Below are 24,901 nucleotides of genomic sequence, written 5' to 3'. Positions count from 1 at the left end.
GACAGTTGCGGGGCGCGGTGGCTACTTCAGTGTGGGCTGCGGCTCGTCGTCGTTGTCCCGAGCGCGGCCCGGCGCTGAGGAGAGACGAGCGGAGTTGCTGCTCGGCCGCCCGCCCGCCCGCGCGCGCGCTGCCTCCCCCTCGCCATGTCGCTGCCGGTGTCGGGAGCCCTGCGCAGGGAGCTGGCGGAGGCCGTGTCCGGGGCTCGGCTGCTGGTGGTGGGAGCCGGCGGCATCGGCTGCGAGCTGCTCAAGGATTTGGTGCTCACCGGCTTCAACAACATCGACGTGGTGCGGCCCGGGGCCGGAGCGAACGCCGGGCGGGGAGAGGGAACCGGGGCCGGGGAGCAGATACGGGCTTGAGGAAAGCGGATCGGAGGGAGCCGAGCGCGGCCCGCTTTGCGGGGGTAGAAGCAGGTCGCGGGGCCGCCGGGGGAGCGTGCGCCGTGCTCCCCCCTCCCCTCTCATTGTGTGTTTTCAAACTGCTCCTGCCCGCCAAAGCTGCAGGGACTAGGGAGGGGCTGCCGCGTCCCGCAGGGCCCCCTGCGCGTGGGCCTCCGGCGCTGGCGGGAGAAGAGGTTACAGCGGGTGGGAGAGGTGGGAGCTGGCTTGGCAGGGCTGATGGGGGTGGCCTGCGTTGGGCGGGTGGGGAGCAGTTACCGCTTGTGTAAAGAGAAACCCTGACAGAAAATAAATAAAGTTTCAAGCCCGGGAACCCACAATATAAAATCCAGTGTAACGATGGTGTGTGCGCTTTGCGTCCTGTAGGGATGGGCTGTCCAAAAAATACTAAAGACTCGAGTGGGATCTCTCGCTCTCCAGGAATTCAGAAGTGTGTTCTGAGAATTCACTAATAACATCTGCATGGCAAGGCATCGCTGTCTGTCTTTCCCCAACAGGGATTGCGCAGTCACATGGTGAAGTAGAAGCCTCACTTTCCCGAAAGCTAGTAGGCAAAAACGCGCGTGGGAAATAGCAAATCCTTTTTGCCACTTTTCAGCTGCCCCCTTAAAATCTTAGCAAAAAGTCGGTGTTCATTTTTCCTTAATGCTTGCTGTCTTTTAGTAGAGATGTTAATATCTAGAATAGACTGCTGTTGTAGTCTGCTGGGTGACACTAAAAGCGAAATATGTGGGTGGTGAAATTGTATTTTTAGATAATGAGTTGTAAAATTGTCAGTCTTGAAAGTCCAATCCTGATACTTCCTTCAGGCTGTTGCTTTCACTTTTGTTTCCTGATGTGAATCTCTAAACTGGAGGATAGAAGAATGGGTACACGTGAAAAAAGGAACTGTTAGCACTTTTGGCAGAAAATTAATGTCCCCAAATAAACCTGGTTTTCCGCTCTTAATTCATTACTATCATGTAATGTAGTTATAAAGAGGTTTTTTTAAAAAGGCAAATTATAAATTTAGCAGGTCTTAGTCACCTGTCTTATTTCCATCACTGTTTTGATTTGTCCGCATTTGGCCATAAACAAAGTTTGAAAATGTTGTGTGGAAAACAGATTTTAAGTTTAGTTCTGAGAAGTTTTGTTCATGTCCAAACTTGCTTAACAAACTAAATTAGGAACTTTTATCAGAAATCATGTTTTGACACTTGGCAAATGGTTTCCAGACCCATGGCCATGCTCAGCCCGTAGTACATTATTCCACAAGCAGTCCCATTTATTTCAGTATTTTCTGGATGGAGTTAACATTAATATTGTCAGTGAACCAAATCTAGAAAAGAAGACGAAGATAAACATTTTTCTTCATTGTGAGGCATTTTTAGTGTTTTTCTCACCTTGTTATTGGACTCTTGTTACCCCTTAAAAATAGCAAGTACTTTTGTTCCAAAGATTGGTGTGGCTGCCTTGGAAAATCAAGGTTTATAAGCCAGGTAAATTTTCCATGGCATGTTTAGTATTTTGCTTGTGCCCCTGTTTTAGGACCATGGCCAACTCTATTAGCATACATAGGGGTTGGATCAGATCCTTAGTTTTGTTCCCTTTACACTCTCTCTCTCTCTCTTTTTGACAGCAGTTTGAGAGTGTCTATCAAAATTTGACTATGGAGGAAGGGGCTGAGCAGTGGACAAAGAGAATGAGAGCAAAGCTATAATTATTGTGCAAAATAGTTTTGTTATTTTACAAGGAAATTATTTTTGTCCAATATCAGTAAATGAAAATGTAAAGAAAGGTTCTTAGGAATTAGGACAGTGTCAATTTGGCCATGTTGCACAACTTGGATATTTTGTGGCATATGTGTTTAGTCTACCTGATGGCATGAGTAGGCATTGATGTCAGCAGGTTTGTCTAACAAAATTTGATTGTTGAAAATAATTTTGAACAATCAAGTTAGGTGACAGTGTTGAACGTGATTCGTCATCTGTGCTGCTTGCTAAGTTATGGTCAGCATTGTCATGCAACTGAGTTTTTCAAAACCGTGTTCAAATGTGATCAGTTTTTGATATACAGACATGCTCAGTGGAACTACTAGTTTGTGTAATCCCTGCATTAGACTGTAGTGAAGGTTACTGTGTCAGGATGTAAACTGAAACCTACTAAGCTACACATTCAGCGGGAAAAAGAGAAATAGAAGCTACTGCATACCTGAAATGTGTCTGAGTTAATACTGGTTTAAGAACTTTAACTTCTGCACTTCGTATTTTTATTTTAACTGCAGCCATAAATCTAGCCATAGAGGGCTTTTTATTCAGTTAATAAAGTATATGGGGTAAGAAAACTACATAATAGTAAAATATATATTGTTCATGAGCAGAATTCTTGCAAATGTTCTTCATTTGCACGTGGCATTGCTAATTTTCCACACCATTTTGAACATGTCCTAAAATACAGAAGGATCAGAAATTGGAGCTTTCCTACTAACTAGCATGCACATTTTTAATATGTGGTTCAAAGTCACGTGTCTGTGCATTTTTCATTTTTCCCAGGGATTCTTTCTGTATTATCTAACTCTCGCATCCTTAAATTGTGAAACTTATCCTAGCTATTAACATTACTGAACATGTGCAAGAAGATAACCAGTTAGATATGTAGTTGATCATTTGTATGTAAAGGCCCTGCAGCTGTCGGTGTGCAGATGTAGTAATTGTGCATATGCACAGATCTGAAAATTTGAGCTTTAAAGTCCATGTATATCAATGCATTTAATTGTCCTGGTCAGTTAAGTCTAGTAATTTTAACATTTTAAATGTAAAATCACATTGTTTTTATTAATTAAATTTATAATTCAAAAGGCTTGGGTTGTGCTTTTTTTTTTTTATTAAGTCAGGGTGGAGGAGTAGAAGGTGAAATGAAGCTGTTCCTGAAATTCCTGGTCTTAAATGTTGACTCAGCCAGCTAGAACAATTGTGGTTTTCATGTTTTTATTCATAAATGCACATAACTTTATTTGATAAATTGCAGTAGATCTGAAAATTGTGCTCTCTGAAGATAGCATGAAGAACTCTATTTTAATGTTACATGCTCTACTTTTGGTCTGTTTAGTTTGTAAATGTGAAATGGCTGTCTCTTATGCACTTATAGATTGATCTGGATACTATTGATGTCAGCAACTTAAACAGGCAGTTTTTGTTTCAAAAGAAACATGTTGGGAGGTCAAAAGCACAGGTAAGGAGAAAATTTTGAAAACTGAACTTTTTTCTAATGAATATAATAAACATCTTTCATGTTATGAATGTAATTTTAAAATAGTTATTGTACATACTAGATCAACATCAAATTCGTGATTCATATATCATATGATATGTAATATTCTTTTCTGCAATAATTGATGGAGTAAGTATTGATACAGTATTTCTGCATTTAAAAAAAATTAAAGCCCAGTATTAATGCGTAGTGTTTGCAGATTTGTTGAATCTTGAATGTAAGGTAGAAATATTGGACTACCAATTGTTTGTTCTTTTTCAGGTGGCTAAGGAAAGCGTGTTACAGTTTTACCCAGAAGCTAATATTATAGCTTATCATGACAGTATCATGAAGTATGTTTGTCTTAAATTTTATTTAAATACTCTTATTATTGGGAATTTCATATCTGTATAAATATCTAGTTATTTAAAACTGGTATCTTGAGGAGATTTTATAAAATTACTAAATATTGAAAAATTAGCTATAAATGTCAGGCTACAACAAACTGAGTGACTTCAGTTTGGGCATGAATTTATGAATTTTATTTTAATGATATTTATTCAAATGTTTGTATCCAATTTCTCCTTTTTTTTCAACCATTGTGGAAGTTTTCTAGAACAGTGTTACTCAACCTTTTTGATACCAGGGACCAGCTTTCTGCCTTCCTAAACTCTGTCAGAGAGATTGCAGGCCGGTGCCGGTCCACAGACTGGTCGTTAAGAAACACTGTTTGTTCTAGAACATTGAATTCTGCTTGGGCCTCGGGTACTAATTGGATAAATGTGTAATTTGAATACTTTTAAAAAGTATGTTGAGTTCTTAATAAAAACCAGAAGATACTTTAACATGTATGGAGATTAACACATTTGCATATTCTACTCTTATACATGTGAATATGATTTTTTTAAAATCATAATTTGACCCTAGCTCTGTGTCAACAGTTAACATTTAAAAATCTAGTTAAGAGTTAACGTTTTTAATGTACTATATCAGTACAGTACCAAATACATCTTTCCATAAGATGGAGTAATTCTAATGGTTTCATTTGTGTTTTTCCAGTTCCTTCAATGCCATGTTTTATGTTGTGTTAATGTTAATTGTTGACACACAGACATTTAAATCTTTATTAGCTTTACCATTTTTCTTGGTTCCTAAAATTTTAAAACCATTAAATATATTTTCCAGAATATACTTCTCTTCTCCCATCAATCCTTTTTCCCTGCCTTTCCAAAAAAAAAAAATTGGAAGTTTTTTCTAATTGGGTTACAAACGTGTTAGATGGGTTAACAGTTAATGTTATAACATTTACTAAATCAACATCGCTACAGTATTTGGTTTAGAATGTTAACATGCACATTAAAAGATGCTGTCAGATACATTTTTTTAGTTCAACTTTTTGTTTTGCTTTCCCTTTATTAGCTGTAAAAACCCTTCAGCATTTGGAAAATTTCTTTGCATATTAAATTTGCCTCTTTCACTACCAGACATTAACATTTCCCCCGTGTTCCAATGGAATTGATATGCACATCGTGTTTTTTGTTTACAAGTTTTTTCATAGCTATTAAAAGGGGACTTGTGGGATATGTAGTGCATTCTCCTCCACTGTGGCTGAAAAGACTTTTGTGTGAATCATAATTGTCAATGTTGTTAGAAATTTGCACAGTTCTGGAAGTACTATTGGTGAGTGAACTACTGCTCCAGAGCTTAAAAGGAGAATTTTCACCCTGCTTTGGATCATGGGGGTGATTTTTTTTTAAGTGGAACTACAAAGGACATTTCCCATTGGACAACAGTTTTATAGACTAACTGTCAGTAATACTAGGAGAGGTAATAAATAATACTGTTCTGTAAAAGTAGTTCTTTATTTTAACAGTTGGTGGTTATGCATTTTGTTTGTGCATATATTGTTTCTATGTGTTTAAGAACTTTACTGAGTAATAATACGCATATTTCCCTACCTATAAGGATAGGAGTCTGAATGACCATATCTCAGTTGGAGAGAAATTAAAACTAAATTGGGGGGGGAAAAACCCTTCCAAAATAACTTATAACTAATAGCATTTTTAAACAAAAAAGGTCATATCTTTAAAGTCCACTGTTTGGGGCCACTAAGTTCAGATGGGAAGCTTGGAATAGCTCCTTTTGAGTAGTATAATGTTCCCATTCCTAGCCCTGCAGTGTTGAGGAATATGAGACTTTAAATTGGGCAGAGGACAGGTGAGATAGTTAAAGGTGAGTGGTAAACTTAGCTTATGTCTGTGGAACCTATCATATGGATATTATTTCTGTTTACATTGTTTGTGTAGAATTTCTGCTGTGCCATAATAACCAAAAGCCATTTAATAAACTGGTTTTAATATTTTTTCTTTTCTACAGCCCTGACTATAATGTAGAATTCTTCCGGCAGTTTACATTGGTTATGAATGCTTTGGATAACAGAGGTGAGATTTCCACCTTTTTTATGGCTTGATTTCTGAGATGAAAGAAATGTGACCTGCACATAGAAGGTAGAAACCAAAAATTACTGAGTTCTGATGTCAATTCTGACGTTAATGCTCTTTGCAGCCTCAGGTAAGTCACTCAGCCTCTGTCTCTGTCTCACCACCTGCAAAATGAGGTTACTGCTTACCTACTTCACTAGGGTGGCTTTAAGGTGTACTTCATGTTTGTACAGTTTGGACTTTGAAAATGAACAGTGGTGTATATGTAAATGCTAAGAATTAAAAGTGTGCCCCCCATGGTAGGAAGGTCCCCATGATACATAACTACATTTTAGTTGGCATTTTCTATGTTAAGAACAGCTGTCAATATATGGTACTAACTGAAAGATTGGTGTTGTGAGAGAGGCAAGGTGGTGTGTATAATGAAATGAGGTAGGTGCATATATATATAATGCAGGAGGCTGGTCTCCAACCTTTCCAAAGTCAAACATTCTCTTTTTAGTTAATATTCAAATTAATCCTGAATGCTTTCTCTTCCAGCTGCACGTAACCATGTGAACAGGATGTGTCTGGCTGCTGATGTTCCTCTTATAGAGAGTGGAACTGCAGGCTACCTTGGACAAGTAACAGTTATCAAAAAGGTTAGTTGATAAAACTTTTTGTTGTTGTTGTTTGAGTCATTTATTCTTTCGGACAGCATAGGCTGGATAATGTCCTTTATGTTTATTGAGATATTGCTAACATTGTCACTTTTTAATGATGAATACCGTATTAGTAGCCATCACAGTGTGACTTACGGAAATAGTTATCTTTTCCTGATTCTATAGGGAGTGACAGAGTGTTATGAATGTCATCCTAAACCAACTCAAAAGACTTTTCCAGGCTGCACAATTCGCAACACTCCATCAGAACCTATCCACTGCATTGTGTGGGCAAAGTATTTGTTCAAGTAAGTAAACATATTTTAAGAAAAGAGCGATCACACTGCACACTGTTTTCTAATTTCTAAATGTATCGCCAACAACAAAAAATCAAAATAGGCAAATTAAAAATTACTTTACAGGATCCTTTTTTCTTTTCCAAACTTCTACCACATTTGAGGAATGCACTGAAAACCTATTGATAGCTTGCCCGATCTGTTTCACTTAATGATAGAACAGACTCTAAAAACAGACTGATATTCTAGTATCACAGAGAGAAACTGGCAAAAAAGTTTTAGGCACATTGATATGGGTTGATTGGAGGTGTGTTTGCCTATTGCTTCATTATAAATTGTGTTTTGTGGGAAGCCAATGAATATTTGCGACCATAATTACTTCATTGATTGAAGAAATTTGCTGCCTTTTTAGAGGCACCAGCTTACTTCAGTATAAATAAAAGTGATAGACACAGTATTGTTGGAGTTATATAAATGAGGAGGTAATTTAAGAGAAACTTGGCTTTACAGCTCATTTGTTTCCATTTAGCTTTGTGTTGTGTGTTGTCTTGCTGAAAAGAACATAATTTAAGATTAGATGTCACCTGCAAGATCTCAGTGTGACCTTAGACTAAATTTCCGAGCTGGAGATTTATTATTTAAAAAGTTTTCTCTTCCTTTCATGTTGACTGGTTGATAACAGTAAAGATCGTAAGTTTTGAGGGATATGTGTTAAATGCAGTACCCTCTCAACAGACATTTGAAAGGCAACAAATACTAACTCCCCCTGTGCCTTAGTTTGTTTTCAGTTATAAACTGCATTACATAATACAGTTCTGTGGTGACCTAGAATCCTATTTTTGACGCCTCTGACTCAAGGAATATTTCCAACACACCTCTGAACAACATACTAACCCACAGAGAGCTTCTTATCAAGACTACAAAAAGAAGGATTCTGGGTGAACTCCTCCTGAAGGTCGAAACAACAGACTGGACTTCTACATAGAGTGTTTCCACCGACGTGCACGGGCTGAAATTGTGGAAAAGCAGCATCACTTGCCCCATAACCTCAGCCGTGCAGAACACAATGCCATCCACAGCCTCAGAAACAACTCTGACATCATAATCATGATGATGACAGCACCTCCTTTGTCAGCCTTTTTGAACAGGTTGGAATATGAACAAGAGGCTGCTAGGCAGTTCTCCAACACCACTTTCTACAAGCCATTACCCTCTGATCCCACCGAGGGTTACCAAAAGAAACTACAGCATTTGTCCAAGAAACTCCCTGAAAAAGCACAAGAACAAATCCGCACAGACACACCCCTGGGTGAGGTATTCTGTATGCTACCCAAGATCCATAAACCTGGAAATTTTGGATGCCCCATCATTTCAGGCATTGGGACCCTGACAGCAGGATTGTTTGGCTGTGTAGACTCCCTCCTCAGGCCCTACGCTACCAGCACATCCAGCTATCTTCGAGACCCCACTGACTTCCTGAGGAAACTACAATCCATCGGTGATCTTCCTGATAACACCATCCTGGCCACTATGGATGTAGAAGCCCTCTACACCAACATTCCACACAAAGATGGACTACAAGCCGTCAGGAACAGTATCCCCGATAATGTCACGGCAAACCTGGTGGCTGAACTTTGTGATTTTGTCCTCACCCATAACTATTTCACATTTGGGGACAATGTATACCTTCAAATCAGCGGCACTGCTATGGGTACCCGGATGGCCCCACAGTATGCCAACATTTTTATGGCTGACTTAGAACAACGCTTCCTCAGCTCTCGTCCCCTAACGGCCCTACTCTACTTGCGTTACATTGATGACATCTTCATCATCTGGACCCATGGAAAAGAAGCCCTTCAGGAATTCCACCATGATTTCAACAATTTCCATCCCACCGTCAACCTCAGCCTGGATCAGTCCACACAAGAGATCCACTTCCTGGACACTACGATGCTAATAAGCGATGGTCACATAAACACCACCCTATACGGAAACCTACGGACCGCTATGCCTACCTACATGCCTCCAGCTTTCATCCAGACCACACCACACGATCCATTGTCTACAGCCAAGCTCTACGATACATCCGCATTTGCTCCAATCCCTCAGACAGAGACAAACACCTACAAGGTCTCTATCCAGCATTCTTACAACTACACTACCCACCTGCTGAAGTGAAGAAACAGATAGTCAGAGCCAGAAGAGTACATAGAAGTCACCTACTACAGGACAGGCCCAACGAAGAAAATAACAGAACGCCACTAGCCATCACCATCAGCCCCCAACTAAAATCTCTCCAACGCATCATCAAGGATCTACAAGCTATCCTGAAGGACAACCCATCACTCTCACAGATCTTGGGAGACAGGCCAGTCCTTGCCTACAGACAGCCCCCCAACCTGAAGCGAATACTCACCAGCAACCACACACCACATAACAGAACCACTAACCCAGGAACCTATCCTTGCAACAAAGCCGGTTGCCAACTGTGTCCACATATCTATTCAGGGGACACCATCATAGGGCCTAATCACATCAGCCACACTATCAGAGGCTCGTTCACCTGCACATCTACCAATGTGATATATGCCATCATGTGCCAGCAATGCCCCTCTGCCATGTACATTGGTCAAGCTGGACAGTCTCTACATAAAAGAATAAATAGACACAAATCAGACGTCAAGAATTATAACATTCAAAAACCAGTTGGAGAACACTTCAATCTCTCTGGTCACTCGATTACAGACCTAAAAGTGGCAATACTTCAACAAAAAAACTTCAAAAACAGACTCCAACGAGAGACTGCTGAATTGGAATTAATTTGTAAACTGGATGCAATTAACTTAGGCTTGAATAGAGACTGGGAGTGGTTGGGTCATTACACAAAGTAAAACTATTTCCTCATGTTTATCCCCCACCCCCACCCCCCACTGTTCATCAGACGTTCTTGTCAACTGCTGGAAATGGCCCACCTTGATTATCACTACAAAAGGTCGTCCCTCTTCCTCCCCCCCCCCCCCCCCCCCTGCTGGTAATAGCTCACCTTAAGTGATCACTCTGATTATACTGTGTATGGTAACACCCATTGTTTCATGTTCTCTATGTATATAAATCTCCTGACTGTATTTTCCACTGAATGCATCCGATGAAGTGAGCTGTAGCTCACGAAAGCTTATGCTCAAATAAATTTGTTAGTCTCTAAGATGCCACAAGTACTCCTTTTCTTTTTGCGAATACAGACTAACACTGCTGCTACTCTGAAACATTACATGGTAGGTGAGTCTAGCTTCCTGTTGAGCCAAACAGAGAGATAGAGGTGGTTTTTGATAGTTTCTTGTCTTTTGTTTCAAATATAAATTCCCAGTCATAAGTCTTGGTGTTCCTTCAAGAGGTTAGGTCATGCAGCCTTAAAACAAAATTGCCACGAGATGAATTTTTTTATTCTGGAATTTTTCTGTTCATAGGAAAGATAAATAGTTCTACTGCAGGATGGGACTAGTTAATTTCTCAATCCATGTTTGTAAGAACCTTCCATTTGGAATTCTATTCTTCGCTTTATTTCAGCTCTATAGAAGTGCAGACTATGGACATTTTATTTTCTTGCCCTAAAACTGTGCTACATTACCCAGGGTACAATATGAACGGTTGAACAGCTGTGTCCCCTCAATTCTCTAGCCTGGGTGCCTTTTACCCTGCTTCACTGTGAGAATCACTGCTCTTGTGCCCACACACAGCCTCCAACATGTAAATTACTCCCAGCTATATTATATGAGTGCTATGGCCAGCCATTCTTGAATTACACTTCAGAGAAACACTAACAGTTTCCCAGTCCCAGACTTTCCCCAGAAGTGTGCCCTCTCCTGGACAACACAAGGTCATATAAAGTCTTGCACAAATCTTGTTCTCCTAACGTTTTGTTCAGCGTCACGAACAACCTCCATTCCCGAAGTGTTCGTAAAGCTGAGGTTCTACTGTACTTGTGCTTCTAATTGTGCTTACAGATATACAAACAGTTTTTATGGACTGAGTTAAAGACCCTTTGACAATTGGGTTCTGTGTTTCCTAATGTCATGTTCTACAAATTGTTCTCCTCTTCCAGACTTGAAGACTACTTTTAGTAAGTAAATCCAGTAAGAATTTATCAAAACAGACTATATCAAGTGCTTGCTCATGTTTTTCCTGTTACAAATTTAAGGAGACATGGGTAAGATTACATTAGTTCATACATTTGCTAAACAGAGATCTTTATTATCGCAGGAGTGGGTGGGTGAGATTCTGTGGCCTGCATTGTGCAGGAGGTCAGACTAGATGATCATTATGGTCCCTTCTGACCTTAATATCTATGAACTGAAGTTTCCTGAATACTTCAATCGAGACATACTGGTTTAGATAAAACAATAAAACAAGTTTATTATAGAAAGAAATAAAAATTTTAAGTAACTACAAGTAAGGAGGCATTAAAGTCAGAATTGATTACAAAGAAATAAAAGGTAAAAACGCAACTAATACCTAACTTAACAAGGTAAGTGCATTCAAAGCAAAAGGTCTCTCACCACATGTTCTGGCAGTCTTACTGGCTGAATTCCTTTCAGACAGAATTCCCCCCTCAGTCCAAAGCTGTTTCTTTGTTCCTCAGGTGTTGTGGTCACTGTGGGAAGAGAGAAAGGGAGGAACAACTTGGGGTATCTGTTCCTCATTCTTATCCTTTTCCTCCTCTTTGAGAATTGTCTCCAGCTGAGATTCAGGAGACAGAAAGTCTGTGGGGACAGGAACCTCCAGCTGTTTCTTTACCAATGTGTAAATTTCTCCCTCTCACCCTTTTTTCTGCCAGAGAATTGCCATTTAACCAGGTGATGATCTATTTGATTCCTTGACACCTGGCTGAGGTGTCAGTTTGCCTTTTGTATCTGAGGAACTGGTTTGTGACTGCTTCCCCAGATTTGGAATATGTTTTAATAATATCATTCAGTAGAATCTTATAACTTTATATACCGTGTTGGCACACATATTGTACTGGGACAATAATGATCAGCAAATTATGAGTTTTCATAATATCATTCAGTAGAATCTTATAACTTTATATACAGTGTTGGCACACATATTGTACTGGGACAATAATGATCAGCAAATTATGAGTTTTCAAATACCACCTCACAAGGCATACTTTATGAAATATTTGTCATAGTTTTAAAAAAGGAATGAATATAGGAGTACCAACGGTCACACTGTGTCTGGCTGACTTTTTAATTAGCCTGTTCTTTTATCAAAGGATGCTCCCCCTCGCAGAATATTTTCTGTATCGTTTTTGGGGTCCAAATAAATTTGGTATATACATCATACTTCCATGCTATAGAAGCCCTGAGAAATTATCCTGTTGTGGCTTCTCACAATATAAATATTAGACTGTGCTAAATGAAATTCTCATAACAAAATATAAAAATCCTAGATTTAACACAGCTGTGATAATCAAGTAGAATAGACTGGGATAAGTAAGGTTTCAGAGTAGCAGCCGTGTTAGTCTGTATCCGCAAAAAGAACAGGAGTACTTGTGGCACCTTAGAGACTAGCAAATTTATTAGAGCATAAGCAGGAATCATAACATCAACAACCGGGAGGAGAACACTTCAGCCTCTCTGGCCACTCAGTAAAAGATTTAAGGGTGGCAATTTTGCAACAGAAAAGCTTCAAAAACAGACTCCAACGAGAAACTGCTGAGCTTGAATTAATATGCAAACTAGATACCATTAACTTGGGTTTGAATAGAGACCTGGCTGGGTCATTGCACATGTTGAATCTATTTCCCTAAGTTAAGTATCCTCACACCTTCTTGTCAACTGTCTTAATGGGCCATCTTGATTATCACTACAAAAGTTTTTTTCTCCTGCTGATTATCGCTCATCTTAATTAATTAGCCTCTCATAGTTTGTATGGCAACTTCCACCTTCTCTATATGTGTATATATATATCTTCGTACTATATGTTCCATTCTGTGTATCCGATGAAGTGGGCTACATGCTCTAATAAATTTGTTAGTCTCTAAGGTGCCACAAGTACTCCTGTTCTTTTTGGGATAAGTAAAGCATCTATCACAAATTTTTTATGACAGGCTTTAAAAAACCAGGTATAAAGAAGGAGCTACTTACTTAACAATTACCTTATGATAATCTCATGTTTTTGTTTTTTTTAAATACATAGTCAGTTGTTTGGTGAAGAAGATGCTGATCAGGAAGTATCCCCTGACAGAGCTGATCCTGAAGCTGCCTGTGAGTGACATAAATCAGTAACTTCATTGTATCTGAGTTGTGTTAATCAAAATGTCTTAAGTTTTACAGCTAGTTGTATGATATTCAATTAATGTTAGTCTATTAAGAAACGATCCTGAGAACTGTCTACTTTCCCTTCTCCTTTTGGATTCTCTGATGGGCCAATGGATTGCAGAGGGAAAAAACCTCTGAATACTTCAGAGACAGGTGAATGTTCAGTTTTATTCCCTGGATAGCGTTAGTTTATCCATGATGAAAAATATGTTGGGTCACAACCTGCTTTTTTTAAATTCAAAAACATAATCAACCTTTTATTTTATAGGGGAGCCAACAGAAGCAGGAGCAAGAGCATCTAATGAAGATGGTGATATTAAACGTGTTTCAACTAAAGAATGGGCTAAATCCACTGGATATGATCCAGTTAAACTTTTCACTAAGGTAATAGTTTTGCTCCCGATAAGTATTATTGTTTGAAGTGTGTGAATTACTATAGACTTAACCAAAAATTTTCAACTTGGATGCTTAAGTTAGCAGTCAAATCTGATTATTTAAGAAAAATAATAATCCTGATATAACACTGAGGCCTTGTGTACACTGCCACTTTACAGCGCTGAAACTTTCTAGCTCAAGGGTGTGAAAAAACACACCCCAGAGCGATGCAAGTTTCAGCGGGGTAAAGTGGCAGTGTAGACAGTGCAGCAGTGCTGGGAGCTACTCCCCTGGTGGGGGTGGTTTGTTTTTTTTACAGCTGGTGCCGCGACTACACAGCCACGTTAAAGCGCTGCCGCAGCAACGCTTTAACATTAGTAGTGAAGACATACCTGAGAGTAGTTCTTGGTGTAGCATCGTGGTCCTACCATGTATACTCCTTTTCCTGTGCTCCAGTGGAGGGACAGTTACCAGCTGCCTCTGTTGCACCAGAGTAATGACTAAATTGTAGTTAAATTTACATCTGATTTAGTTATTTTTAAAGAGAAAAAATTCAGAAACTATTTTTGAGCTCTGTGGGAGCCCCTCCAACATAAGCAGATGCAGTCTGAGTATGGGAAGGTTCTCCTTTATGCTCTGGGTGCAACCATCCCAGGAACAGGGATGTAGGTGCTGTTTCAGAGTCCCTCCCCAAACAGTTGTCCCTAGTGGACAGAAGTTAGGAACAGGCATGATACAGACTGTGATGTTAAGCAGTACAGACTGTTACCATGGTCTTTAGAATTAGATCACTATTTAAGTTGACATATAGGTAAAAATGCCCTTCAGCACACGTTCCAATATTTACAATGACTACTTCAGTGTGTGTTTGTGTGTGGTATCACTATTCCCTTGACGCTTCATGGATGATAAAATATTTGGGTGCTAACTACTATTTATTTTTATTTTACATAAAATAGTTAATGTTTTAGAAGGCAGGGATTGGGAGTAACTTTTCAATTTCTATTTCCCCTTTGTGCCTTCTTGAGGTGAGGGGAATTGTTATATAATTTTAATCACTGTGGCTGAAAGTGCTCTCCGGTAGAGAAACACAAACTGTTAATCTTAAAGTAGATTTAAAAATGAAGTAAAACAATATCTTTACTTTCCTTTTAATTTTTCATATTGTTTTGTAGCTTTTCAAAGATGATATCAGGTATCTGTTGACAATGGATAAACTGTGGAAAAAAAGGAAACCTCCTGTGCCATTGGATTGGACTGAAGTACAGAATCAAGGTAATCTTTTTTTCCCTTTTTTTTCCCCTTTTGTGTTTTGTTTGTGCTTTATGGTATACTTTAAATATTCAACCATATAAAACTGTATGCACTTCACATACCATTGTAACTATTTAAAAATATTGATTTTGACATTTAATTCTTTGAAGATCTGCTGTTTCTATGGAGAATGAAAATGCCTTTCTAAATTTGACTTGCCCTTGCTATTTCAGGTATTAAGTACATAATTCTGTAGTTCTCATTTTAAAAAACTGAAGCCTCATAGAATACGCTGATATCTTCAGCTGTAACAATCAAGTGGTGTTAAAACTATACTTCATTCTTGACAATAAAAATGTCTCATACTCAGATTGTCTTTGGTCTGCCTTCTGTGTTTGTATTATTTACAGCAATTTTGAGTTTTCAGCAGTCTTACTGATATGAATATACTAAAATTTAGCTTTTGAAAATGAAGACGTAAGTGCAGATTTGTTATAAACTATTTCAGCCACTCTAGTTTATGGCTTATAATTGCATGTTTTCTAAATGGAGTACAATTTTATTAAAATTGGCAAATTTGACATCTTTAAAAAAGACATCTATGAAATTCCTAAATATTTGTAATCTTAACTTTTTTTTCTTTCATTTTGAAGAGAAAAACATGTCTGATCAACAGAATGACTCCTCTTTAGGCCTGAAAGACCAACAGGTTCTGGATGTCAAGAGCTATGCACGTCTGTTTTCAAAGAGTGTTGAAACTCTGAGAGTTCACCTAGCTGAAAAAGGTGATGGAGCTGAGCTTATATGGGATAAGGTTAGTTCAGAAGATGTATAAGAACTGGTCATATGCTAAGTAAATATGCTAATCAGTTATTAAAGGCTTAGTTTGATTCTACAGTAGCACTTCTAGGAACAAAAAATAGGTGTGGCTACTCATGTGAATGCCTATTTGTATTTAGTCTTTAATAGTTATGTACAACAATAGTTAAAACAGTCTGGCAGATAAAATTGTACAGTGCAGGTAATTCCATAATAAAGTACATATATTTGGGGAGTGCAGGGCTGCTGTCCACTTTACCCATTCTGGCCCACAGCCAACCTGCTGCTAGGACCTTGCCCTCTCCCTCCTGAATGGGGAGGTGGCTATAAAAGAGCAATGGATTAACCCATGGTCACATTCAGCGGAAGGATCAAGTATTTGGAAGTAAAATAATTACTTTTAAAAGTTGACATATCTGCTAGAGCAGTGTGGAGCAGCTTTGCCACTTCTAGTTGTGGCTTTTAAAATAATTGTACTTTGTTAGTCAGGAGAGAGATATGGTAATACGTTTTATTGGACCAGCTTCTATTGGTGTAAGTGACAAGCTTTCAAGCTTGTCTCCTCCACCAACAGAAATTGGTTCAGTAAAAGATACTATCTCACCCACCTTGTGTCTCTCACAGCTACAACAGCACTTGAAACAACAATGGAAGATACTGAATTCTAGTCATATCCATTTAATTCCTCTCCAATATAGACCTTACACAGAGGTAAGGATGGAGCCAATTACTGTGTAAAGCTAGTGCAAAACTCTAACCATAGACATCTGATATATTATGAAACTTTGTTAAAGAAAAGTGAGGAACAGAAGAGTTGATCTGGCTATTGTCTGAACATCAGAAATAATGTGATCTTGTCTGTGAGTTGTGGTTATCTGAGTTGAAATGAACAGGGGAGAGTTTCTTTTTAAAATGACCTCACCACACTTTAAGCAGTGGGGGCCATTGTCTGGCTTATCAGAAAAGGTCAGAGAGCAACTTGCTGTGGCATCTTCATGTCAGGTCAGTGTGGAGATGTTAACCCATTCTCCCCATGTGACCAGAAGAAAGGAGGGACTGTTTATGTCCACGCAGATTGGCCCAGACAAGGGGGATTTATTTATTTTTTTGCCTTCCCCACAGCTGGTTGGGTGCTTTGTTGGGAGCAAAAAAAAGTTAGTGGGGATTAGACTGTGATGTCGCAACTCATTATGTAAGCTTGGGGCGGTTGTCTCATGCAAGTACTACATAGGGAAAGGATGCGGTGATCAGATAAAGGAGGCACTCCTAAAAGGAGTGGAAACAGGCAGGGGTTCAGGACTCTTGTGACTGGTACAGCCGGGAGTAAATCCATTGCTCTTGTATAGTCCTCCCCCCCATTGGGGCAAGGTCCTAGCAGTGGGTCGGCTGTGGGCCAGGATGAATAAAGTGGGGAATGTGGACAGCAGCCTTGTACCCTCCCAGTTATATGTACTTGATTATGGAATTACCTGCACTGTACAATTTTATCTGCCAGGTACTTCCAGATGTTTAGGAATAAAGTTTCAGCCTAATTAAACCACATCCAGTGTCTTGTGTCCTTTTTCTGGCATAGCCAGACAATAGTCTTTCTGCAGTAGACTTGTATAGTAAAAGATCTGGATTGTTGTACTGCCATTTCTGAAAAAAATGGGGTTGGAACAAAGAGCTGTTAATAGAAACAACATAGAAGAAGAGTCAAAGGTCAAACTGAATTATCGGTGAATCCAGTAATGTCAATATAATATGAAGAGACAAAATAAAAGATATAACCTCACTCACCTTGTCTCTAATATCCTGAGTCTGGCACAGCTACAGCTACACACCATACAGTAAAATATAAACGCAGATTTTTAAAAAAAACAAACAGTTAAGATGTCAAATTAGTAATAGATAATATAAAGTCTTAATTGGAAATACACTTTAAAAAAATTCCTACTAAAGCGCTAATCGTGCAAGCTGCTATGCATCAGCATACCATCAGGATCTTCACTTAAATGCCAAGTCATAAGTTCAAGACTGTTTTTCTTCATAGTTGAAAACATCCAACATGAAATACAGGAAAATGCATTATGCTGTATTTTAGGGTCTTACCATATTGGCAGTTGTTTGATAAAAGTAGAATCCTGAACTCCATGGTTTGGCTCTGATGTGAAGGAGAAAGAACCTTTATTTTTCATTGGATGGCAATGTGATAGAGGAATGGTCACAGATTTGGGAATTAGGAGGTTCTGAAATCTAATCCTGGCTCTGTCACTGACTTTCTGTGTAGCCCTGGGCAAGTCACCTCCCCTGCCATTTCTTAGTTTCCCTATCTGTTATTGGAGATAAGACATTTACCTACTTTCAGGGATGCTGTGAGGATTAGTGCCTAGAACTTGCTTTGAACATTTTTAAAGCATTATGTAAATACATTTACAAAATGAAAATACGTCGTATTTATTATATTTGTTTAAAGTACAACAGTGTCTAAAAGTTGAAACATAATATCTGAAAGAAGAAATGCATCAATTATAATTACTGAGTATTGTACAAGATCTCTCAAATTGTCTGTATTTATGGTAATAGACTTCTGCAAACATTTCTTCCAATTTAAAATCTATTCTAAAATGTTTTGTTAAACTTGTTGGCAGGATGACCCATCTGCAATGGATTTTGTTACTTCTGCTGCAAACCTCAGGATGCACATTTTCAGTATGAATATGAAGAGCAGATTTGATATCAAGTGTAAGAATAAAATTAATAATGACCTCGTTAAATGAAGTATTTTTCTCTAGCACTCTTTTAAAGGTTCATGCACTGGAAAAAAAATCTACTTTTGCTTTTTTCTTTTTTTTGCAGCAATGGCAGGAAATATAATCCCTGCTATAGCTACAACTAATGCAGTGATAGCTGGTTTGATAGTGCTGGAGGGTTTGAAGATTTTATCAGGAAAAATAGACCAATGTAGAACGGTAAGCGAGATAACATTTTTGCTTTTGTTTTGAAGTTATTCATTATATATTTGACCCTCATTTTTTTCCCTCTTCTTCCTCAAAGATTTTTCTGAACAAACAACCAAACCCAAGAAAGAAGCTACTTGTTCCTTGTGCATTGGATCCTCCAAATCCCAATTGTTATGTGTGTGCAAGTAAACCAGAAGTGACAGTGAAACTTAATGTACACAAGGTTACTGTGTTGACATTACAGGATAAGGTAAAGACTCTGAAACCTTAACTGTCATTTTTTACTTAGCCTTTGCTTTTTTTTTCAATTTAAATCTAAGGTTAAGTACACTTATTGTACTACAAAATTTTGTTGATGTTTGAACCCTTTTTATTACGGTATGTATGTCAAGATTAGCAATTATGATACTAAGAGGAGAAAGGGGAACACAAACTAATTAGATATACTTTTTAAATTGCATTTTAAAATCTGTAAGGGAAGTTTAAAGACAAATGTCCATTTCAGAGATGAATTTTGTTAAGAAATAGAAAATGAAATAAAATTCGTTAATTGTATTGCTAGTAACACCTCAGATTATTAAAACTGACTTGTTAAATCTGTGTCCACTTTTCAGAGTATATTTAAGCTGTTTACCTTTTTCTTTTTACTTTGAACTTTTCTTATCAAGGACAATAAAACTAGATTAGTCGGTTCACTTCTATTTTATTCTTATTAGTAGTACTGTTACTATAGTGCCTAGGAGCCCCAGTCATGGATCAGGACTCAGTTGTGCTAGGTGCTCTATGAATACAGAACATAGATGTTCCCTACCACAAAGATCTTCTTTACAATACTGTCGCTGTATAGGAATGATTGAATTTTGTAAATTTTCAATGGAAGTGATAAAATCCATTATAACATGATAGCTATTTTAACATCCTGTCTCTTGTTGAGTATCTTAATATTAGATTTTAAAAAAACTACCTGAACACCTAAAAGAGAGGGCCCCAGTTACATAATTTAGTCGTTTTTTGTATTGACTGGGTTTTGAGATTCCAGTTATGGTGGGGAATTTAATTTGATCAGATGAATAAGATAGATTTTTTTAATAGGCTTTAAATGCAGATGTCTCAAGAAGAAGAAATTATTGGTCTTAAAACAGAGTATTCAGTATTTATCACTTTTATCCTTTCAGATAGTGAAAGAAAAATTTGCTATGGTAGCACCAGATGTACAGATAGATGATGGAAAAGGGACTATTCTCATATCTTCAGAGGAGGGAGAAACAGAAGGTATGTCCATACTAGCTTTCTGGTTCGTTTGAAACTGCATTGAGTCCAGATGGCTTAGTGTAGTGTTGTTTAAACCTCTTTATTAGTAGTCTTGTGTATAAAACAAAAACCTCCCCAGAAGTTATGCACAAATGTATTAGAAGATATTAAGGGTTAAGTTGGATGCAGAGTGATCAGGAAACTGAATCAAAATGTTTCTCTGTTCCATTATTCTTCTGTTATGGCAAGGTATTGGAAAGATCATAAGGGTTACAGTGTGTAGATAAAAATGGCATATAAAGGAATGAGAAGATTCTGAACCTTCTGGCTTTTATGCTTTAAACTCTACCTATAAAACTTTAACGTATATTTGTACCTTTTTGAATTTTTATAATATAGGTAACATTTTATTTAAAGTAAATCAAATATACTTTACCAGTCTCATTTTCTTACAGTGAATTACTTGTTTTTAAAAGCAAACTCCTATTCATTGAAGTACTAGTACTAATTCTAGTACTTACCATAATTTTTGTAAAAATTCTGTTAAATATCTCACTATTTTTGTAGCAAATAACCACAGGAAGTTATCAGAATTTGGAATTCGGAATGGCACTCGGCTACAAGCGGATGATTTCCTGCAGGACTATACCCTGTTAATCAATGTGCTTCATAGGTAAAGATTTTGGAACATTTGTTTTCTTACATATAATATATATTCTATAGTATTGTTCTAAGGCGAATTTTAAACAAACAAGTTTAAAACATTAAGTGACTAAAAGGATATGAAGACTTTGATAGGGAACATTTGTCTTACTGTTGGATTGAAATAATTTGACAATTTTAATGCAAGAATAGGAACTTGGAGAGATCTTAGTTTAATTAAACAAATTTTATGATACACGAACAAGAATGCAGTGTATGCTCAAAATAAGTACAGCTGGTGGATCTCAAAGGAGAAAATAGGTATAGCTTTCTGGACTGTCATATCAAAAACTACTAACTAAATGGAAGATAGATGACTATTTAACTACCTGTTATCAGAATAAAGGGTTGCAAGTTTGGTGCTCAAAATCAGTAGTCAGTTGAAAATCTTGGCCTGTTTTATTTACTGTGTAGAATGCTCCAAGAACCAAGGTAAACATAATTATATTGTGGGGAAGCTGAGTAAATTATTTACATACTTAAAAAATAGATTCATTCACTCGGCATTTGGGATGAACACAGAAATTGGGCATTTAAATTGAAGGAAACTCTGAGGGAAAAAAATTCAAATGACTATTTCCCTCAGTGATGCTCTTATTTGAAGAGGCATTCCCAGGTAGGGCATTGAAGCAAGGTGTGTATGTGAATAAAAAAAGCATGTCAGTCAGGAGGGAGCTTGAACAGCTTTTCCATTTATTATCATTTTGTGATAATTACATGTTGCTCTCTTAGTAGTGGATTCAGATATGTGGTTTTGTTTATGAAAAGACCAATGTGGATGCTTACATGTTTGATTAAAAGCCTATGGGTTTTTCCACAGTGAAGATCTAGAAAAAGATGTAGAATTTGAAGTTGTTGGAGACAGTCCAGAAAAAGTTGGCCCCAAATCATCAGAACCAATTTCTAAGAACATTACCAATGGTAGTGATGATGGAGCACAGCCATCAACTTCAACAGGTAAAGAATACTTATGCGATTGAATTAAATAGCTTCTTTTACTAGAAACCTACCTGTTTGATTGTGCACTACAGTTAAAACATAAAATAAGTGTCCTTTACATGATGACTTAAAGCTAAGTCCGTTTTTGTTATGTGAAATAGCAGTGGGGCCCAAGATACCTATTATGAAGGCATCTTATGTGTATATAACATTATAAATAGTAAAAAATGCACCTTTGAGACTATCATTAAAAATGTTAATATTTTATCTTAAATGTAAACTTTTAAAAATCTGAACTACTTGAATAGTTTTTCTTATAAGGAAGATGTTGTTTAACTGCAAAGGATTTTGCAGGCATAGAGCAGTTAAAGGACTAGAGTGTCATTTGCAATGATTGTGTAAAATAGACTCATCATGTTGTCATACTGTATGTTGGTGAATAAATAAAATTATTTTTGTGAACCCACACAAAGCAAATACTTCCTCTGTTACAGCTTTTGAACCGGTTGATGCTGGTGGTAGTTTGACCAAAAAAATCAATTAGATAGATAGATATATACACACACTAATAATATCTAGCTCTTAAATTTTATAGTGCCTATCAGCAGCAGATCTCAAATCAGTTTCATTCTCCCCATTTTACAGTTGGGGAAACTGAGGCACAGGGAAGGATGTGAGTTGCCCAAGGTCAGCCAGTAGGGCGGTACCAAGGCTGTGTATAAAACAAAGTCCAGTGTTCTGGGCATTAGGACACACTGCCTCCTTTTTCCCATTCTAAGCAAAGCATGGTGAAAGCAGTATTTGCTAACCAGAAAAATATCCATACCTTCTCTTGCAGTTTTAGAATGTCTGTCTGTCTGAAGGTATCCTAAATAGTTTAAGAAATAACTCAAATGGATATGGGACTCTAAAATTTAAGTTAAGATATTTGAAACTTCCTACTATGCACTCAGAGCTGGCACAGAAGCACAGATTATATGAAACTGAAAGCTTGTTTTATGTAGAAATTATTATACGTGTTTTCTCTTTTAAAGTTTTTTGAGAAGTTTATATGACTTCCGTGGTTCTACCCAAAATATATGTGCAAAAAAGTGATCACTTGCCCATGCCACTTAATTTATCACTTTTTCTAAATTGAGAATAAGCATTAGAGCGTGGTCAGAATTATTTCAAATTTAGGTAGAGGCAGTTTTTATAAGTACTTCAAAAAAGTTTCTACAGTGTATTCATACAAAAAACATGGTTCTTCAAAGGTAAATCTGCTTTTCTAATGTATCTTTTCTGTTCTCCTCTTTACATGTTCCATTGTCATCTTTTTAGCTCTTTGTTAACACAGCTTCCCGTCTATTCTTTTTCTCTATGCCTGGTTCTTTTTCACTCTTATGGACTATGACTGTTAGTAGAAGTTCTAGTTCATTCACTAAGAGTAAAAGTTGAAGATGGACTGGACTCAAGTGTGTAATTATTCTTGACTTAAAACACCTGCACATAGGGCATACGTGCATTTCATACTGACTTTGCATGTGCACAAAGATCTTGCCAATTAACCCTTATCCCAACAAAAAAGTATTGGACATTCAAGGGTGAGAATGGCTTATCAAAAAACAATCTGTTCATTTTTGGCATTGAAAGCATTTTTCTATTTTTGTGCTAAGTGAAATAGTCAGTTTTTAGAGTATACCAATTGATTATTTTTTTTTAGCTCCAGATCAAGATGATGTATTGATTGTTGACTCTGATGATGAAGGTCCTTCAAGCAATACTGATGATGATATGGAAAATAAAAACCGCAAGAGAAAACTAGAAGATAGAGAGCATGTCAGTACAAAGAGAATGCGTTCAGACCAGACAGAAGAGCAAGATGACATAATAGCACTAGATTGAGTGCAAATACCCAATGATAGAACGATCTAGATAATGTAATACAATAAGATGTTACTTTGGGGTGTGTTAAATGTCCAGAACTAGACTATTTTTATGGCCTTTGTTCCCAGGGAGAATCACACCACTGGCTTACAGAATTTGTGTCCATTCCTCTTGATGGTAAAGCACTCATTTCAATAGAATCTTAGAAGTTTTCCAGTATCCTATATTAAATGTAGTAGAAACTTAGTTTATAAATACTTAAACATAAGTATTTGCTTAAACAGTCATGAAGACAGAGCATGTTATTTTTATGTAAATACGTTTAGATATAATTCATTAGGACAAAACTACTCTTGTTTAGGAAAGGGTCATCATTTGAAACCCAGATTTATAAATATGTAGATTTTTATTTTGGCTAGACATAAAATATTTTTAGCCTAGATCTAACCATTTTTCACACCCTCAACTAATATGAGATAGCAGATTCTTTAAAAAGAGAAATAAGAAGTGCTATGTTTAAACTCTCTGATCTTAAACATCAGCTGGCACTGTGTACATTACTGTAAAACAATGTTAATTTACTCAAGTTTTTCAGCACGTACTGCCTGGTATGTCAATGTAAGAAACAAATTTTGTGTATTGTTACAGTTTCAGGTTATTTATATTTGCTGTTTTGTAAAACTCAAATACTATTACTATACTGTACATCTCATGGACCAAATAAACGACATCTGAAATACTTGCTATATCTGTTTGCACAGTCCAAGTTTATGTGGAATTCTGGGATATTTTACCATGTATACAGTCTTCATAAATTAATACTGTACTATTTTCATTTTTGAAACATGATCTCATAGTACAGAACTTAAAAATTAATTTGTTTGAGGTAGAAGGGGAATTTTTTTAATAAAACTTTTATGTCAATATTTTTTTCCTGGACAATCAATTATTGGCCTATTCAATGTGAGCATTTAAACCAGCTTTTTCCAGGTTGTAATCTCCAATGGATATTGCCACTTCATGGCTTTGGAAAGGGCTGGCACTGGGCTTCATGTGGTTCATTAGATTACACTAAAACTACTGTTATGATTTCTTTCTAACAAGAAGTTCTGTAGTTCAGTTTGGTATTTGGAAAAATTACTGTGTGGTAAATGTGTAAGTTTTGGAACAATATTTTGAAAGTATTAAATTGTTGTTCATTTCAGTAGCGCCCAAAGTTTGCAATATGTCTGCAACATATTCAACTTGAGGTGAAGATTTCACACCTAAATCAGGATTACTACTATTTTACCAAAGTTATTTTCAAAATGGAAGATCACCAATCTTACTGAACCAACACTGCTTGCTTTAGTATGACTAGTGTTAGCCCTACAGAGTCAATAAAATTGACCAAATGAGTTCTATTATTATGGCTTGCACGCCAACAGAATT

The 24,901-nt window shown here is 37.3% G+C and overlaps 1 protein-coding gene across 3 annotated transcripts; it reads left to right on the top strand.

Moving 5' to 3' along the window:
• The first annotated feature begins 42 nt into the window (after positions 1–42).
• Positions 43–24,396, top strand: UBA2 (ubiquitin like modifier activating enzyme 2). Of its 3 annotated transcripts, none has more exons than XM_048816686.2 (17): positions 43–288; positions 3,526–3,609; positions 3,910–3,980; positions 6,004–6,068; positions 6,609–6,709; positions 6,896–7,017; positions 13,201–13,268; positions 13,591–13,706; positions 14,873–14,972; positions 15,605–15,765; positions 18,401–18,494; positions 18,609–18,721; positions 18,807–18,962; positions 19,888–19,984; positions 20,531–20,636; positions 21,486–21,622; positions 23,307–24,396. In XM_048816686.2, the coding sequence occupies exons 1-17, from the start codon at positions 145–147 to the stop codon at positions 23,486–23,488; spliced, it is 1,917 nt and encodes a 638-aa protein (XP_048672643.1). In that variant the 5' UTR covers positions 43–144; the 3' UTR covers positions 23,489–24,396. The 3 variants fall into 3 exon arrangements, with proteins under 3 accessions (XP_048672643.1, XP_074974520.1, XP_074974519.1); XM_075118419.1 differs by lacking the exon at positions 43–288 and adding an exon at positions 295–466; XM_075118418.1 differs by lacking the exon at positions 43–288 and adding an exon at positions 473–594.
• The last annotated feature ends 505 nt before the right edge of the window (positions 24,397–24,901 follow it).

Source organism: Caretta caretta, chromosome 12, assembly GCF_965140235.1.
Source record: "Caretta caretta isolate rCarCar2 chromosome 12, rCarCar1.hap1, whole genome shotgun sequence".
Lineage (NCBI taxonomy): Eukaryota > Metazoa > Chordata > Testudines > Cheloniidae > Caretta > Caretta caretta.
Note: the sequence above shows the minus strand (reverse complement) of the source record. Positions and strands in the feature narration are given on the sequence as shown.

What these genes read in the sequence shown, in the direction of transcription:
- UBA2 (XM_048816686.2), top strand. Translation starts at nt 145, where the DNA reads ATGTCGCTGCCGGTGTCGGGAGCCCTGCGCAGGGAGCTGGCGGAGGCC. An exon ending in TTGGGAGGTCAAAAGCACAG is followed by an intron (nt 3,610 to 3,909) that starts GTAAGGAGAAAA and finishes GTTCTTTTTCAG; the next exon opens with GTGGCTAAGGAAAGCGTGTT. An exon ending in TATCATGACAGTATCATGAA is followed by an intron (nt 3,981 to 6,003) that starts GTATGTTTGTCT and finishes TCTTTTCTACAG; the next exon opens with CCCTGACTATAATGTAGAAT.